This window comes from Lathamus discolor, chromosome Z (genome assembly GCF_037157495.1).
Source record: "Lathamus discolor isolate bLatDis1 chromosome Z, bLatDis1.hap1, whole genome shotgun sequence".
Classification (NCBI taxonomy): domain Eukaryota; kingdom Metazoa; phylum Chordata; class Aves; order Psittaciformes; family Psittacidae; genus Lathamus; species Lathamus discolor.
In genome coordinates this window covers 56,319,845-56,337,583 of record NC_088909.1, presented here as the reverse complement: position 1 = coordinate 56,337,583, position 17,739 = coordinate 56,319,845, and the positions used below count along the sequence as shown (strand labels likewise).

General features: G+C 42.4%; 1 protein-coding gene across 1 annotated transcript in view; it reads left to right on the top strand.

Moving 5' to 3' along the window:
• Window positions 1–17,739, top strand: part of PALM2AKAP2 (PALM2 and AKAP2 fusion) — a 267,010-nt gene that overhangs the window by 97,505 nt on the left and 151,766 nt on the right. Inside the window, exons 4-5 of the mRNA XM_065664052.1 lie at window positions 11,445–11,559; window positions 12,239–12,260. Of these exons, the coding sequence (XP_065520124.1) occupies window positions 11,445–11,559; window positions 12,239–12,260 (137 nt within the window). The remainder of the gene's footprint in view (window positions 1–11,444; window positions 11,560–12,238; window positions 12,261–17,739) is intronic.

Below are 17,739 nucleotides of genomic sequence, written 5' to 3'. Positions count from 1 at the left end.
ATACTGATGTAACCACTGCTAGATTGTATTAGCAACCATTCCAGGCAATCTAAGTAATAGGCACATCAGAGGAAGAATAATATTTATACCAAAAATATTTATAGCCTTGAGACTAGAAAGAAAAAAAAAAAACAACAAAAAAACACACCAGCACCCAACAATCTTTGGCCCAAAATGAGTGGAAAGAGTTGCCAGTACAAGCTGAGCAAGAGAGGAAAAATGCAGTTCCGAAAAGAATTCAGAAGGGAAAACCAGCAGCACAGGCTTTTGACTGCTCTGTGCAGACTGGCTATTGAGAAAGTCCTTGTTAGGGCAGTTGCTAGCTCTATAAAATGGCAGACTTTCTGACAGACTTTCTTTTTCTTCAGAAAGTTTGGACATCTGTATCTTTGCTGGTATTTGTATAGCACTGTCAAAACAGCTTTTCTGAGCATCCCTGTGGAGGGGCTGTGTAATGCACCACATCAGTGACATTTCTTAGGGAATTATAGCTACATAAGGTACTATATGTGTGAAGGAGCTGCATAGCTCCAGAAGGCAAATCTGAATTCAGGGCAAGGTGGGAAAGCCTGTCATGCTTCTAAGGCACCACCCAGCGTCTGCTCTTGCCTCTTGTGCTCCACAAAAATAACAGTTTGCTTGCTGCCCGAGCTTGTTCTGTGGGCACTTCAGGCACGAAAGCATTCCACTGCTAAGACAAGCATCGCCAAGTCCCCAGATGTTACTTTGGGTCACCACCAGAGCTGACATCCTTATGCCCTGGAGCTCTGCCAGGTACTCCTCTTGTGCTGTCCCCTCTGCCCCTGCCCTTCGCTGCAGCTGCCCATGGGTGACTGAGAGGGACAGGGGCATTTCTTTCTGCAGGTCTCTCTGTGCAAGACCCTTATCACCTCCCTGGAAAGAGCATGCAGGAGCACAGGGAGCACCTCCTTCAGTCTCACTGTCCAAAGGCAGGAGGCCACGGCAGAGGTTGAGGAAAAAGCTGCAGTGAACTGAGGTCCAGGTAGAAGACAATGCACCCTCTCCTGCCTTAGCTAATAGCGTTACCTTTAATCCCAGCCTCCCATGTGTTTTGCTTTTCAATGCAGCACTGATTGTACTTCAAGCTTGCGGAAGTTTATTGAATTTCTGCTGTGGCCACTCCAGAAGCAGATATAATTTTCAGTAAGAATAGACAATGAACAGCTGGTGTGCGTCTGAAGTTTGCTGTGGATAGCCATTTAACCTGGAAGTTACAGAGCCTACATTGCAGCAGCTGGCTTCTGCGGTATCCTTGTGGCCATTCTGCAGCTTGAGGAGTACGAATTTGGTGTTGTAGAATTATAAAATCATTTCAATTAAAAAGCCTTTAAGATCATTGAGTCCAACCTAACACTGCCAAGTCCACCACTAAACCATATCTGTAAGTGCCACATCTCCACATCTTTTAAATACTTCCAGGGATGGTGACTCCACCGCTTCCCTGGGCAGCCTGTTCCGGTCCTTGACTAGAACAATTCAGTGAAGAATTTTTTCCCAATATCCAGCTTAAACTTCCCCTGGTGCAGCTTGGGGCCATTTCCTCTTGTCTTCCCATTTTTTACTTCAGAAAAAGAGACCAATCCGCCATTCACTAGAGGTCTCCCCTTAGCCTCCTTTTCTACACTTCCCTCACACAAGAGGCAAGTGTAAGACTTGCACTCCAGACCCTTTACCAGCTTTGTTGAACTTCTCTGGACCTGCTCCAGCAGCTCAATGTCTCTCCTCTAGTGAAGGGCCCAGAGCTGAACACAGGGTTCAAGGTGCAGCCTCGCAAGTGCCCAGTACAGGGGGATGATCAGTGCCCTGGCCCTGCTGGCCACACTATTGCTGATACAGGCCAGGATGCTGCTGGCCTTCTTGGCTGCCCAGGCACAAGCTGGCTCATGTTCAGCAGCCATTGGTCAGCAACCCCAGGTTCTTTTCCACCTGGCAGCTTTGCCTGGCTTATGCTGTGATGTGAGCTCCCCATGACCCTTAGCAGCTCATTTCTCATCTGAAATTGTAAATCAGGGACAAAAAGTCCCTGATTATCCCAAGACTGTACATGGGAGGCTGAAATCTATTCAGGGCAAATACTTCTAGTGATTGTTTTGGTTTTTTTTTTTTTACTTCCCTTCGTTAAAATGAGGTGGAAATAAAACTCACACCCTTTTCCAGGCTTCCTGCCTCCGTGTAAATGCTGCTAGGTAACTGAATGTGTATCTCCAGGATACTGGTACATATCTGAATTGCATAAAAACATCCTCCTTCCTTGACAGCTTGAGTTATGGGTGCTGTATAAGGTCACACGTTCATTTTGATCGGACATCTCTACTAACACTGCGTAACACAGTAGTAAGCGCTGCCGCACCATGCAAGAACAAGCACTCAACAGTCATTCTCTGACTGCTCTCCCTCTATTTCTTGGACCTCTTCCAAGATACAAATAACACAATCCACTGTACAGCTGAACTGCTGGCATCTGTTGTTAAACCTAGATGAATTTTCATGTGCCTAGGTGCATTGTGCCAGCAAACTTCCACAGGGCTGGCTACACCTATATTGCTTTTCTAGTCTCTGGGTGCCTGCTGCTGGGGGGGGGGGTGCCTTTGTGCTGGGGGAACTGCACATGCGACCCTTCTTTGCTTGGAACATTTCTTGCAGCACACACACTCTGACATCAGGTCCCACCACAATCATTGTGCCCTGTCTAGAGCTTACTCTTCCTGCTCAAAGTGCCCAGGCAGTCCCGTGAAGTACAACTCAGTGGCAGGAGCAAAGCACAGTGTAGGAGAGGGAGGAGATTTCAAGACAGCAAGCCACATGGACGTGTTTGTCCCGTGTATTCTTGTGTGTTCTCAAGCATCCCAGGGACAGCTCCTGGTGCTTCCTGACAAGTTTACTCAAAACCGTGGGAAAGCAGGCAAATTCCTGCAGGGTTCAGTGTCTTCTATGAGTCTTTGCACCTTCACCTTCTATTGTGAAGTACAGCACATGTGTCCTCTCTCAAATGGCTATTTAATTGTCCCTGTCTTTCTCCTGACACTCCAGTAGGTACCAACCAATGAACCACAGGGAATGTATCCCTGTACTTCCAATGTAAGTCCCATACACCATCTGTTGCGACTCCTCATCTGTCCAGACACAGTTTTTATACCAGTTGTGGGTCTCACCTCACTTACTTTATTTTAATGTTTTGAACACTGGACCAAGAGGGTCCAGAGGTAGGAGGCTTGCCATCTCTCCGGGCTGGGAGGGGGAACAAAGTATAGCAATGGTGAAGAGGAGAGACAAAACCCAGCTTCACCAGGAGGAGCTTTTGTATATACTTTCATCTGACAGGGCTGCACCATGAAACCGGGACATTTGTGCCATTTGTTTTAATAGGAATGCTCCAGGAGCTGCATGATTCAAAGACTAACTTTGCCAGAGAAGGTTAGGCTACCAGGGCCTTTCCTTGGCTGGTCACAGAAATAAATAAAGGGACTTGGTAAGATCTGCAAGGTTCTGCCTAGAGCCTGGTCAGGAGCAGAAATGGGAGATTTCAGATCCAAACATGCTGGTATGAGCAGACAGGGAGAAAAGAAGACTCTTCACTCCTTCACTTCTTTGGTCACTGGCCAGGGGACTGGGCTCAGACCAGGCCTTTTTTTTTTCCTTTTTTCCCCCTCCATTTCCCAAAGGAGTGTCAAGCCACGTGCTCCTCCGCTGTAAGGGCAAGCATCCAAGGCATAGCGGTTCATTGATTTCCAGTCAGTGATCTGTCCTCTCCTGAGGTGATGGTAAGTTTTTAAGGTTACAATTTCACCCAGGCTGGAGGTATCTCCCACTTTGAAGAAGACTGGAAGAACTTGGTATTGGACGGCTCACACTTGTAAAAGTCCACAACAAGTGGGGGCTGTAAATACAGTGGGGGCAAGAAGTTACATGTTGAAATCCTATGATAAGAATGAGGTAACATCCTTCTTAAATAGAGAAAAAGCAGGTAATGAAAAAGAAGTTCCAATTGGAGGAAGAGTCACACCTGAGAGTGCTGATGATCCCGATGCTTGGGATATTTAACGCTGCATCAGGCGAACCACTGACTAAAATTAATACACAATATTGCTTTGGGAAGGAAAGGGATTCAATCACTTAATTTTTTGCAATTCCAGGTGAAAGCATTTGTGTTACATTGACACTAAGCCTTCCACACCTGGAGCAGGCAATATTTTACTAACTAAGGGTAATGATTCTTAGGTTTTACATCTCATAGTGTTTAGCTCAGAAAATTCTGTGATTTGTCTAACCTAGAAAGGTTTTGTCTAACCTAGCAGGGATTAGCTTGGTCCTAAACCAGGCAGATGCAAAATAACTCTTTCTATGCACATTTCCTTCAAACAACAAAGGTGATTATGGATTTTTTCCCTCTTCCCAAGTTCATCAGCTGGTCCTGGGAAGTAACTTTTGCTTGGTGAAAGGAATGGTTTCCCTTTCTGTGTATCCACAATATTCATCTAGATTACCAGAGCAACACATTCAGCATTGTGCCTGAATCTCATTTCCAAGCATTGATTTGTGTTATGCATTCCCAGTCTTTCAAGTCACAGAGGTTTTGTCTTTTCAAAGATGCTAATTAAGTTTGCTGCTCTTGATTATCAGCTGCACTCTGTAAACAACAGCCTTTGGAAATCACAAGATGCACACTGCCAGCCTTCCTCTGAGGGTAAGCCATTCAAAAGGATGAGCTCTTCAAAAAGACTAAGCTAAGGCACTGAATTACTTAGCTCTGGAATCCTACTTCAGATCCTGCAACAGACCTGAAATCAAGCAAGTTTTTTGCCACCAGCACTGGCTGTGTGTCTATAGAGACATCCACAAATGGTCTACCTGGCTTTGGCACAACTGCCAGTGTTTGCTAAGCAAACTAAGCCAATGCAGAAACTAAACCAAGTATTAGTCAGTGATTTCTGCCTTCCCTACAGCAGATGAAGTTCACGGTTGTGGTGCATGGGGTTCAGGTCCAGTTTCTTAGGCATGTTGGTTTACAGCCTTGTTGCTGGTGCTTGGCAGCTGATACAAGTTTAGAAAGTGTGTCAAGGGCTGAGGTGCTGGGCTAGAGTTTAGGGTACAGTTCCTCATATCTTTGTCAGCTGTGCTAGTTTGAAGAGCCTAAATGCAAGACTTGACTTACACATCTGGCTGGGGAAACCTTACCATTTTCCCTTGCAAGTTCATTTTCCAAGGTTATTCTGAACCTCAATGAATTAACAGGTACCCTCCTGCCCCAAAAACTTTATAGTGACAAGGAAATGGGAATGAGAGGCCCATGGGTTAGGGCATTTTTGCCAGTGCTGTTTTGCACTGCAGGAAAAGGCACATTGCTCTGCTCACAGGAGAGTGGACCCTGCAAGTTATGTCTCAGTTTCTTTTTTTGCCGTGTGGTCAAAAGCTTCGTGAGGGCAAGATCCTTGAGATAGACACAAGAGATTTTGCAGAGATCCATTTCACCCCTACAGGCAAGCCCAATCATTCCTAAACTTGGGGTTCAAATATCTGTTTAGTAAGTATCAGAGGGAATTGTTATAGTTGTGTGCTTGTGAATCTACCAATTTAATACTATATGTAACACCTCAGGATGTTTAGCTCTGAGACCTGGCACCAATTACTGATATTCAGGCCCATGTCTTCTTTGTGCCTTTTATATCAGGTTGGTTTAGGCTGTCAGTCAAGTAATAGCAAAGTAATTAGTTTACAGCTGAGCTGTCCCTCACCTTATCTATGCATCCGTCACCTTTTCCCTTCAAGTGTTTACTCTGATTAGGCCTTTCCTGTTTTTCTCGTGAGTTCTGAATACTTGTATATTTTCCCTATTAGAGCTGATGAATGTTCTTTTCCCACTGACATGTCAGTGTGTATGCTGCAGATATAACTTCTCTTACACTTCTGTCTTCACTGCAGAAATGACATGAGTATTTCTCAGGTGCAACCTAGCATGCAGAGCTAGTACAAGCTAAAGAAACTGGTCCATAAACTCTCAGCTGTTCCCTCTGTTTATAATGCTGGAACCATCCCACCCTGAAAAACAAAACATTTATGAGCCAGACGTAGGTATCTCTAGAAATCATGTCTGTCACAGTTAATTATCTTGATAGAGGAGGCTGTTTTCTCCAGGCATACTTATATTTACTGGAACAGGTTGCCCAGGGGGGTTGTGGAGTCTCCTACACTGGAGATATTCAAGGCCCGCCTGGACAAGTTCCTGTGTGATGTACTGTAGGTTACCCTGCTCTTGCAGGGGGGTTGGACTAGATGATCTTTTGAGGTCCCTTCCAACCCTTGGGATTCTGTGATTCTGTGATTCTGTGATTTGTACACTCCTTTTGCAAAGCCGTGTTACTCTGTACCCGCTGTGTGAGTGTCCTGCAGGATCCTGCCTGAGGTGCCTCTCAGGGTCAAGGTAAAGGCGCTTCATGCCAGAACAACCTCTGCCTTTCAGCAGGGAGGAAAGTGACAGCCCAGGTCTTCGGGTTTCAATGTCTTAGCATAGAAACAGAGGAAATCATTCACCTAGAGAAAGTTCATTCAACAAGTTCAGTCTGGAGCACAAAACAGAGCCCTATATCCAAATGTAATGTTTCTTGGATACTGAATGCTCAGCATAACTGCACATGTACACATACCAAATTATCAAACCAGTCCTTATGCCTCTTCACCTCTTAGATGTCCCTTCTTAATCTCCACTTTCCATCACCTAAACTGAAGCCTTCTGTGATGTCTGACAGCTCCTTTGGTTCTTGATCCCAACATCTCTGCAGAAGGGTTCATTTGCTGCTTCCACCCCCAGTCCTCTCAGAAACTGCTCTGCCCACTTTGCCTATACTCGTGTGGTAACCTGGTTATGTCAAAATCCCACCAAATATACAGACCAGGCTTCCTTTAGCAAGCTGGTGCATACCCTTCCCCTGTATTATTGAACTGTTCTGGTCTGAGTTTTGCAGGACCTGGTGTCTGGTAGCTACAGATTGTAAAAGAGAAATCTTGTGAGTAACATTAAGTATTCCGTAACTTCCCCCACCTTTCCCCTTCGCCCATCGTGGCAGAATTCCAAACCCCAGCTGGAAGAAGCCATGAGCATCCTGATTTAATCTCATGGTTGAGCCTGTTTTGAGCAGCAGGTTGGGCTAGAGACCTCCCAAGGTCACTTCCGTCCTGAATTATCCTACAAGCCTGTAATCTCAATAACCAAGGGATCAGGGTGCCCCTACTGACAGCAAAATGCTGTCCAAAAGACAGCATCCCTTCTGCTGTCCATGCTTTCTTCTCCTTCATAGTAGGACAGAACTATTAGCACAAACATGAGGGTTACCTGGCGTTTATGGGCAGCTCTTCCCAGCTCCCCTAAAAATCTTATGCCTTAAAAATCAGGTGCTTATGGCAGCCGTCCGTTAAAGAAAGCTGCAGGACAGGCAGACTATCAGCAAGGCAGGCTCGGCTTTCAGAGTGGTGAAATCTCCCTTCTTTGTTCCTGTGACATTTGAGGAAATACGCTTCTGTATGCATCCACTGAAAAAAACATGCCTGTGCCAAAGCAGCTCCAGACTCCCTGACCCGCTTTTTCTCCTTATATAAACAATTTAGCAAATCCCAGTGATCAGATAACAGCTTGGGCTAATAAGCAGCAATACTAGTGGTCTGCTTTACACCACTTCTGCCTCATCTGGATCTCTGTTTTCATTCTTTTTTTTTTCCCTACAGCACTCCAGATAGTGTAGGTGTTTATTTAACTGGCTCTCTTGTTGTGGCTGTCTTTCAAACCAGCCTGAAATCTGCTAAGAAGGCAGGAACCAATGAATTATAAGGCTTCCTTGCCAAGTGTCAAATGACAATTAAGGCACATCCTTTTTAAACTGTGCTAGGAGAAAAAGATATTATGCAATATTTAACAGGTTTACATGGGAAGAAATGTAGGCACTTCATATATGTATGTACATGTACATGTGCACTCTTAATGAATTTATTACTGTTTAAATCATGTAGTATGGCACTCAAAACAGATGTGATATTAGTGAACTTCTTTTATTCAAACCAAATTTGCATGCCTCTGTTGTATCTTGTTAAAAAAAAAAAAATGCAGATCTTATCATTTAGCAGTTCTGATAATATGAAGCTCACTAAAAAAATAAAGCATGCAAAACAATCTTCAGCTTGCATTATGATTTTAATTGTTATACTGCTGGTCCCTATGTAAAAAGGCAGTCCAAAGGAAGTGGTGAAGACTCTAGGACTCAATTTTCCAGCGAGGTCTGTGGTGCCAGGTGTTTTACTGAAGAATGTATACAATAGCTCACATGGAAACTGTGCCCTCGAGTATTTCTGATTCCTCAGTGCCTCAGCAGAATTACCTCAACATTTAAGCCTAAAGAATACAGACAAAAGTGACACAAAATGGACCTAAAAGGTATGAAGTAACTTCCTGCTGATATTAATGATTGGTATATGACCCCTGTGCTATGTAACAGGTACATTCTGTCTGAAAGATAGTATTTTTCCTGCCATGATTAGAAATTCAGACCCATTCTATACAAGGCCTAGGAGACTCTCAGTCTGCCTGCACTGATTGCAGTGGAAAAAAGGGAAATTTACACCTATGGGATGAGTATGTATGCATTGTTACGCAGTGTCACGTGGAAAATCCTTATTCCTACCAACTTCACCCATGTCTTTATATCCTGGCAACTCTGTCTCCATCCCTTTCCTCATTAGTTAGTTGTTGTTAATACCGCTTCTAAAAGGCACTGAAGAAGCGACTTGGGTTGGGTTGGGGGGCAGGGGACAAAAAAACCACCAAGATGTCTTGTTGAAATAGTGTCATCTAATGTTCCATCTGCCCAGCTTGTTTTGATGGTGGGGGTAGGCTGGCACAAAGGAAACAGAAACGGAGGAAGTGAATCAGGAAGGGAGTACGAAAGAGACATAAGAAGTTAAAGCAACAGAGCAAGTAGCCAGAAAGTAAGAAAGTATAAATCAGATCGGTTGCAAGGTGTGTATGTGCGGGTGTATATATGCGTGCATTAGAAGCAGACTTTCTCTGGAAGACCCAAAAGTTAATGGCAAACCTACGGTTTTGAGCTGGTTCACAAAAAAAATGTGCACTTTTGATTACCCCAGATTACAAGGAGTCTACTTGCTTATTACCTTACTCACATCAAATTAGTTGCCTCACACCACCTATACTCAGTTTTTGAAATGACAAAAATAACTAATGTCCAATTAATTTCAAAAAAAAAAAGGGAATTCTTTTTTCCCCTGTGTTTTGATGTCACTAAGTTCTATGAATTCCCATTTTCCAGTCTTTCCATGATCACATTGAGAGCAAAATGTACCAGGCTACAGAATATGTACCCTGAAAATGCTGCTTAGTGATTCACTTGGGAAGAAAAGACACATATTAGTAAACCCCAACTCACCCAGCTCCACAATGTAATTTCACCAGAATGCACAGTAGAATACTTCAGATATCCTTATCAACCAGACATAAATGCATGTGTATCTACTAATTGTTCCTAAGCATAGGGAAGGAAAAAAAAAACACCTTCCTGTTGACTTCTAAATTCATGTAGTACGAGCATGGCAATGGCTGACTGCAGTGACAAGCGATTTTTCACTTCACTAGGTATTAAAAAAAAAAAAAGAGGAAAAAATCCTGTGAAGAAAAGTCAAGAAGAAACAGCATTCTTTGTAAGTTTTCTCCCTGAATAACAACATCAGAGAGGAAATTCATCCTGTATTAAGTTGTTCCATTTATGCAGAACAAGATATATTGTCCCGAAATATTCTGCATTTTTGAAGTTTTTCTATTAGTTCTGAGAAAACATCAAAAAAAATCATGGCTTGGAGCAGTACTTTCCAACTGTGTGATTCTAAATTCACAGCAATTAAGCCATTTTAAGTTGGAAATGAGGGGGTTGCCTTTAACAGAGGAAAATGGCAGTTCTACAGCCACCAAGGATTTGTTACTGTTAAGTATTCACATACTTCAGGAGAGCAAAATATGCCTTTTTCCATCTGCAATAACTTGAGGCTGTGACACTTTTGCCTCCCTCTAATGAAAAGATTTATTAGCAAGAGCCACACATCCTTCACCCGTGCACACTTAGCGGGGAAAAACTTCCCAGGTGGGTTCCTTAAGTTAGACTCCTGCATCTATATTTAGATACATGGATTTCACAAGTAAGTCAAGCTGTCAAGTCTCTGAAAGGAGCAATCCCTGCCTCCCTACTCCCTACCTGCTCACTGTCACCTTCTCCTTGCCCTTTGCATTGTGATAGAACAAGTATTAATGAAGTCCTGTGCTGAGTTAGGGCTGGGAAAGAGCCAAGACATGTTACTTTAGACTGATCCTGATCTTCAGGATCCTTCACTTGAAAAGTGGTAGCAGAAAGGCAGTAGCAAGCAGCCATGGGTAAGGAAAGTACTGGGTGATGCTAATCTGTTACATTTGAAGAAATATGGTCCAACAAGCTGTGAGCAGCTATAACTTTGTGGACAATGGGAGTTTTAAGTAACTATCCTTGTTCAAAAGAGTTCATCCTAGTTCATATAACAGTTGGGTTTCTTGATTTTGGGGTGGTTTTTTTTCTTAAAGTGAGAAAATAAAGATGATGGTATACATAAATATAAAGAGAGAATATTCCTGCACCTGCATAAGTCATGTCAGCAAAAGGAGGTTTGAGTTAAAGTAATGGAGAATCTAACCCTGATTAAAGTGTATCCCGAATCACAATCAACACATCTTAAGGAGCAAGTGATATTAGGTCTCAACTAGAGAAATGAAAATGCTGCAAGCTTGCTGCATAGGAAAATATGTTTATTTACTGAGCAGCCTGTGTATTTTGTTACCTGAAGCCTCTGGGGTTCCCTGTATCCTGCAGTAACATAGAAAGCAGGGATGGATAACCCAAAGAATGATTGTGAGGAGCTGGCAACATACTGGTTCAAGAGAAACACCTAACACAACTGGTTGACTGCCAACTGTTTCCGGTTTTATTGTCTGGAACACAGAAACATTAGAAGACACCTATCCCTCTAATTATTACCACATATTTATGGTTATATCCCATATTGTGATTTATAAAATCAAACAGCATATCTGAAAGATGTTATGGGAACTGGGATGAAGCAATGTTAAGGCATACTTTTAGTTAATCTGGACCTGCTTTTGCAGAAGTGGATAATAAGAGAATTACTGGTTTTATTTAAAACAGTTTGTCTGTTTTACAAATAGTATACAAATAAGCATGTGCCCTGCATGCATTAGGAATGCAGTTGTTAATAACAAGAGTGAAAGCTGTCCCTGATGATATTTGAAATGCTAATTAATGCCCAGGAAACTATGGCTCATTGAAATAATTTTTACATGTTTTATCTTCGTGTGTATGTGCATGTCTGTATGTCTTCCACAGGCTGGAACAAGAAATACAGAAATTAGAAAGTGAGGAATCCCAAATATCTGCCAAAGAACAAATCATTTTGGAGAAACTAAAGGAGACTGAGAAATCCTTCGACAACTTGCAAAAGGTATGTAAAAATAAAAATAAAAAGACACTTGGGCACAGATTGAAACCAAGGTAGACTCCTACCACTGTTTGAAAGAAGCAGGTATAATTCATGCAGTTATGGGAAGAATGAGGGCAGGTGTAGGGCACATGGCTCAGGCCAGGAAGAACAAGACTAGGAAAGATACATAGAAGATACACAGAAGAAGAAGATATATAGAAGACTAGGAAAGAAAGAAAACACAGATACCTCATAGGAAAGACTAGGAGGCATGAGATGTGTTTTGGTTGGGTTATTTGGATTTTCCCTTCCACTCCGGCTTTTTTTGAAGTGGCCTTTAGTGAATTCTTAACTTATCTGCAGGGAAACAGTATGAGCTTTTGGCCACACCAAAAGATGTCAGCAAGACCCTAAAAAGGCATATCAAACTTCCCTGCTCCCATTAGCACACAGATAGTGGTATTTGCCACTTCTGGCTATTACAGCCTGCAACAAACAGCAATGTTCTCCTTTTAGTTACGCTATGTCCCTCTCCCTCAGCCCCCAGTGGTAGCTGAACCTGGGAAGCTACATCCCCAGTTTTCTATTTAAAAATTGCAAAGCACCATAAAAGCAAGCCTAGCTTAAAAATCAAAATTTCATGCAAATTATACCCCAAATAGAATAGGTTTAATCAAATATCTTCTTTTTCCCTTCACAGACTTTCTCACACCAGGATGGTGGTAAGTGCCTTTTTATTATTGTATAGCTTTGGATTTAACAAGAATTGTTATTATAGCTTTGTTGCAAAGGTTTACAGAGCGGGGGTTCTTCTTTTCATTGTATGTTCCTGTTTTATTGCTAGAGCCATTACCTTCTTCTTTGGTATTGCTATAGTGCAAGCAGAAATATTATTATTATGGTGAAATAGTATTCCTTTGGCAGAGCTCCAGCTCTTCTTTGTGCATATAAGGAAAAAAGCAGCGCAGATGACTTAAAACAGAGATAGTAAAAATTCTATATTATCTTTCACTACATGACAGCCCTGCAGTGCAGACTCCCTTTCACCTCTCTGTGGTCAACCTTCTCCATTGCATGCGCTCATGATCTGTTAATAAGCAGAGTTAATGAGTTAAATAGGAAGTTAAATACAATAAGAACTATTCCTAATATACAGGAACAACTGCTAATATCAGGTTACTTCACTGAAGAATTATATTCTCAGCGTGATGATTTACAGAAGGAAAACATTGCATAGGTGGATGAGGGCCTAATAATTCCTAGTTTATGAACTCTATCACACCATGTGTGATCACTCTAAACACTGAGCTATAAATTTAGGTGTCTGAGTGAGCAAATGAGATATTTGGTTTCCAGGAAGCTAGAGAGGCGCTTATAGTGCCTCTCCAGGACCATTAGGACCAAAGAAGGATATTATGCTGATCCATTGGCAGATAAAACTATAATCCAGATGCTCATTCTCTTACATGTCTTTGAACTGACAAGATTCAAACTGCTGAGGCCAAGACTAGCTCCTCCAGCTCCTGACAAAGCCATGCCCAGCTGTATTGGAAGTATAGATGAAGAACATCTAGGATGATCCTAACATTAAAGAACTGGACACAACTGAATGTTAATTTGTAGTATATGAACTGACTTGAAGCTGTCTTTTTGAGGTGGTTAATATTACTCAGAAAAAGGGTTTTCTTTTTAAGTCAGAGATGTAGTTCAGAAATTTTCACTTCTGCTAGCAATATAAGTTTTACATTAAATCCCATTGTCAAAAAAAGAAAAAGAGTCCCAGAAAGGATGCTTCATGTTCAGAACTTACTCTTCCTTCCTCCTTGAGCATTTGAAATTCGCTATCACAAAGTACATGAAGATCCATAATGGCAAATATTTTATACCTATAAAATAGTTTCACCATGGCTGTTGGTAGGTTTCCAAAAGAGGAGCAGTGCCTAGAGGAATTAGCTCCCAAACTGCGCAGGAGCTTTTATGACTCTTGCAAGACATGGTCTGCTCTTTATGCGCATTGTGATAAAACAGAAACCAAAGGAAGCCCCAGCTAGCAAACAGGAAGAAATAGTTTCCTCAAAGATATTTTCTTGTAGGAATGTAGTATTTCATTGGGTTCAACGCCTCACGGTTATCCAGATTTTGCCTGCTTTCAGTGGATCTCACCCTCACAGGCTGAGTCAGAAGCAAGGACAGTACATGATTTCTGGAGTGTAACAGAAAACTGAGAAATTAAGCCAAAGAGAAGTGAGTGTCTCCAGAATAAATGTGCAAGCAGAGGGAGCAGGGTGCATAACTAAGTTAACTGGTACCTCTTCTCTTCCAGATCACTTGCTTCATGTATCTTGTCTCTTTCTCTCGGCAGCTGGTCCTTGTGGGCTGAGGCAGTCCTGGGTCATCCTTTAAGCTGTTCTGTACTCTGTTCCTCTAGGGATGGTCAAGGCTGCAAGCTGTCCTGTTAGTCCTCCCACTGTGGACATGATGTGGCTGTACATCTTCATATGGTGAAAGCTGAGCAGGTCCTCTGTTTCCTGCTCTCTGACAACAGTCTGTGAGGGTAGCTGATCACAGCAGGAAGAAAACACATACACAGCTAGCTGCGAGAACTTTGGTACCATAGACTTTTCCTTCCTTCAAAAACATGTAGGACTTGCTTCATTGCAGCAGATCAGCCATCTGTCTGGCAGCCATCTGTAACACATCCTCCAGAGGAAAGTGGTAGGAGCCCTTGGATAATACAGGAAGACTGTGTAAAATGCTGACACAAACCAACCCCGATCTATTGGGTAATTTCTTCAGTTGCTTCAGATTGTTAAAAGACTTTGAGTTCCTAAATCTCATGTTAGTTTGCTTTGTGTCCAATCTTCTGTTTATTCTAAAAAATGATGCCACAGAACATGATTTATCTCCACATTGCATACCTGTGCCTGGTTTTGTGCCGTATATACAGTGGTGACAGAGCTTTTGAGTATGCAGAAAGCACAACTACAAGTTCTTCAGATCCCTGAGGGGTTCAGGCAAAGGCTGCAAGGAAAGGGAAGAAGTGGTGGTGAACACCAGTGGCTGATCAAGTGACTCTCTGTGTCCTTCTCACCCTTCCCAGAAAACAGCTGTTTGGCAATGCGCACTTCTGAGCTTGCTGTCATCCAGGAACAATAAATGCAAATCCCATGTTTTCCAGGGTACAAACACACTTTGCCTTCATACATCATCACACAGAGAAAGCACCTCTCACCTGCAGTTGTGTTTCTGCCAGCTCCTTGGTGCCCTTGCCACTGATAAGCTTTCCGTTAAACAAGACCTGAGATGATGCTAGGAATGACATCATCTGTTGCTGCTTAGGTCAAAACTAGTCATTCAGTAGTGTTATGCTTTATGCACATCGTGAACAAATGGAGAGAGCTCTTAGTCTAAGTGTGTCTATGTTTATGGCTCAGTGTAAATACAAACCCAAAGACACATTAAAATCTGATGTAACTCCCTTGACTGTTGAATTTGAGTCAGGGATAAATTCATTGTTTGCAATCTTTGGCTATCTATATGCAACTACATGCTACTTCAGCCAATATACAAAGCCACAATTGCATTAGCTCTGCAGTTTGCATAAAACTCTGTTTGAATTTGGTATTAGTGTATATTTAGCAAACATGTGGCTCTGAAAAGATTGTTAAGTTCCCAGCATATTGCTTAGAGACTTCTGATTTTCCCTTCTCTGATCTTGATCAGCTGTGCAGCCCAGCAACATATCAGACAAACGTGCCCTCAGAGGAGTCAAGCACAGATCTTTGCGGAGTGCTTTCCATATGCCCTGTAAAAATTCATCAGTGATTGTTTTTCAGTTGTAGTGTTTTAAGTAACTCTTTAATTTGGTCTGTATTGATGGCTGCCACAGTTACACCATCTCTGACCACCTTAGTAAAAGACAATGATCATCACCCTTTGAGTTCAGCCTGCTAGCCAATTTCCTACCCATCTCATAGACGACTTATCCAATCTGTAACTTGCCCGTTTGTCTGGGAAAAGGCTGTGGGACACAGTGTCAAAAGCTCTGCTGATGTTCAGGTAAACAACATCCACTGATTTCCCCATGTCAACAGAAGATGTTGTTTTGTTGCAGAAGGAAATCAGGTTAGTCTGTCATGATTTGCCCTTAGGAAACCCGTGCTGGCTTTTCTCAATCACCTGCTTCATTTAGTTTGTAACAGTTTCTAGAAGGACTCATCCGTCACTTTCGTATGAGATAAAATAAGACCAATGGACCTCTACTATCCTAGGTCCTCTTTTGCTCCCTTCTTGTAGATGGGTATGACATTTTCCCTCTTCCAGTCATCAGGGACACACCTTTATCTACATGACTTTGAAATACTATAGATAGTCTCCTTCCAACAGTGTCAGCCACTGGAGAGGCCTTTGCAAGTGACCACAGACCAGCCCTTTACCCACTAATGGCAGGTCAACATATGAGTTATTGTAGCTACTTGATCTTATCATCTGGGGTCTATGCCAGTAAGGACAGGAAGGCAAGGAAGCTATTGAGAACATCTGCCTTGGCAGCATTGTTAGTGACTAGTTTTCCTGTCATGTTAGCAATGGGCCTGTATCTTCCCTGTGCTTCTGCTAACTGCTTACAAATCTAAAGAACCCTTACTTCTTGTGCTTGACATCTTTGGCCAATTTTAGATTTGGCTGAGACCATTCCTGACGGCATCTCTGCATGCCCTAGCAAGGATCTTGTAGTCCTCAATGCCTATTTGGCTCTCTTTCTATAGTTGGTATGCTTCTTTTTTTTTGCATCTAGTTACATGTAAAAGCTCATTCTTAAGCCAAGGTGGTCTTCCATTCAGCCTTCTTCCTTTCCATTTGTAAAGGATGGACCATTCTTGTGGTTTCAGCAGATATTCTTGAAAAACTCCCATCACTGACAAGCTCCTTCACCATCCACAGATGCTTCCCATAGAATCCCTCACAGCTGGGCTCTGAGCATATTTAAGTTGGCGCTTCTAAAATTTGGGGGTTTTGTCCTACTACTGGTCTTCGGTGTACTCAGCAGGATCTTCAGCTCCACAATGCTGTGGTCACTGTATCCATGGCTATGACTGCTAGTGACGCTGTCAAGAAAGTCTTCTCAATTTGACAGCAGTAAATCTATCAATGTGCTGCTCCTAGTTTGCACATCCGGCATCTGTAGCAGGAGGCAGATCTCATAGCAGTCCAGGAACTTCACAGACAACTTGTATGCCATTTTTTTTCTTTTTCCCCAACAAATGTCTGGGTAACTGAAGCCACCCATAAGGACCAGGTTCTGTTGGCCCAAGACTTCTTTGAGCACCCAAAGTAAGGTTTTGTGGGCTTTGTCATCCTCACTGGGAGAGATACATGCACTTGAGGTGGCTGAATTTGGGGTTCTTGCCTTTGGAAAGGCTTGGAAATCATTCCTTATTGCTCTGTTAGCTGTGCTCATCCACCCTATTGCTTATAGATATATAGGTCAGCTGTGAACTCTACCCCTTAAGTTAGGTATTTAAAGCATGATTCACTAAATCAGAAACAGGCTATTCAGCTTTTAGCAAAGCTTCCTGCTTAAACCTTCTGGTCTTAGAAACGTGGTGGGAGGGTCATAATCTCTGTTGTAGCCCTGTGAAGGCCCTTAGGGTTTTACATGTGGAACAGCCCTGCCCTTAGAGCCAGTATTTACAAAAGACCTACCACTAATTTTAGTAGTAGTCAAACTTTTTAAAGACAATCCAGCCCTTTGAAAATGAGCTTGTCTGACATTTGGCCACAAGCCTCTGTGTGGGATTTATTCTGAGCAGTTCTGAAGGTTTAGTTTTGTGTAAGCACCCTTGAAGGATTATCTTACCCCATATGTTTTCCTAAGCACTTCGCTGACAGTGTGGAAGAGTGCCATAGTCCTAAAACAGTTTGTTGTAAATAGTACAAAAAGCCACAGAACATGTTTTATGTCATCCTTAGATATTAATAACTCATCAAAGGTTGAAATGAAGATATTTAATGCAGTCAGTTCAAATGCTTTAATTTATGTTCTGCCTCACTTCTCATAAGAACAAATTGCTAATTTACATCTCACCCACTCCTTATAAAATAGATCTCTTATACCCTTTTTAAAGGTGCTAAGTGAAACAGACATAGTTGCCAGTAGGAAAAAGGGCAATGAGCATGTTCACTTTCTTAGGGGGAGGGAGG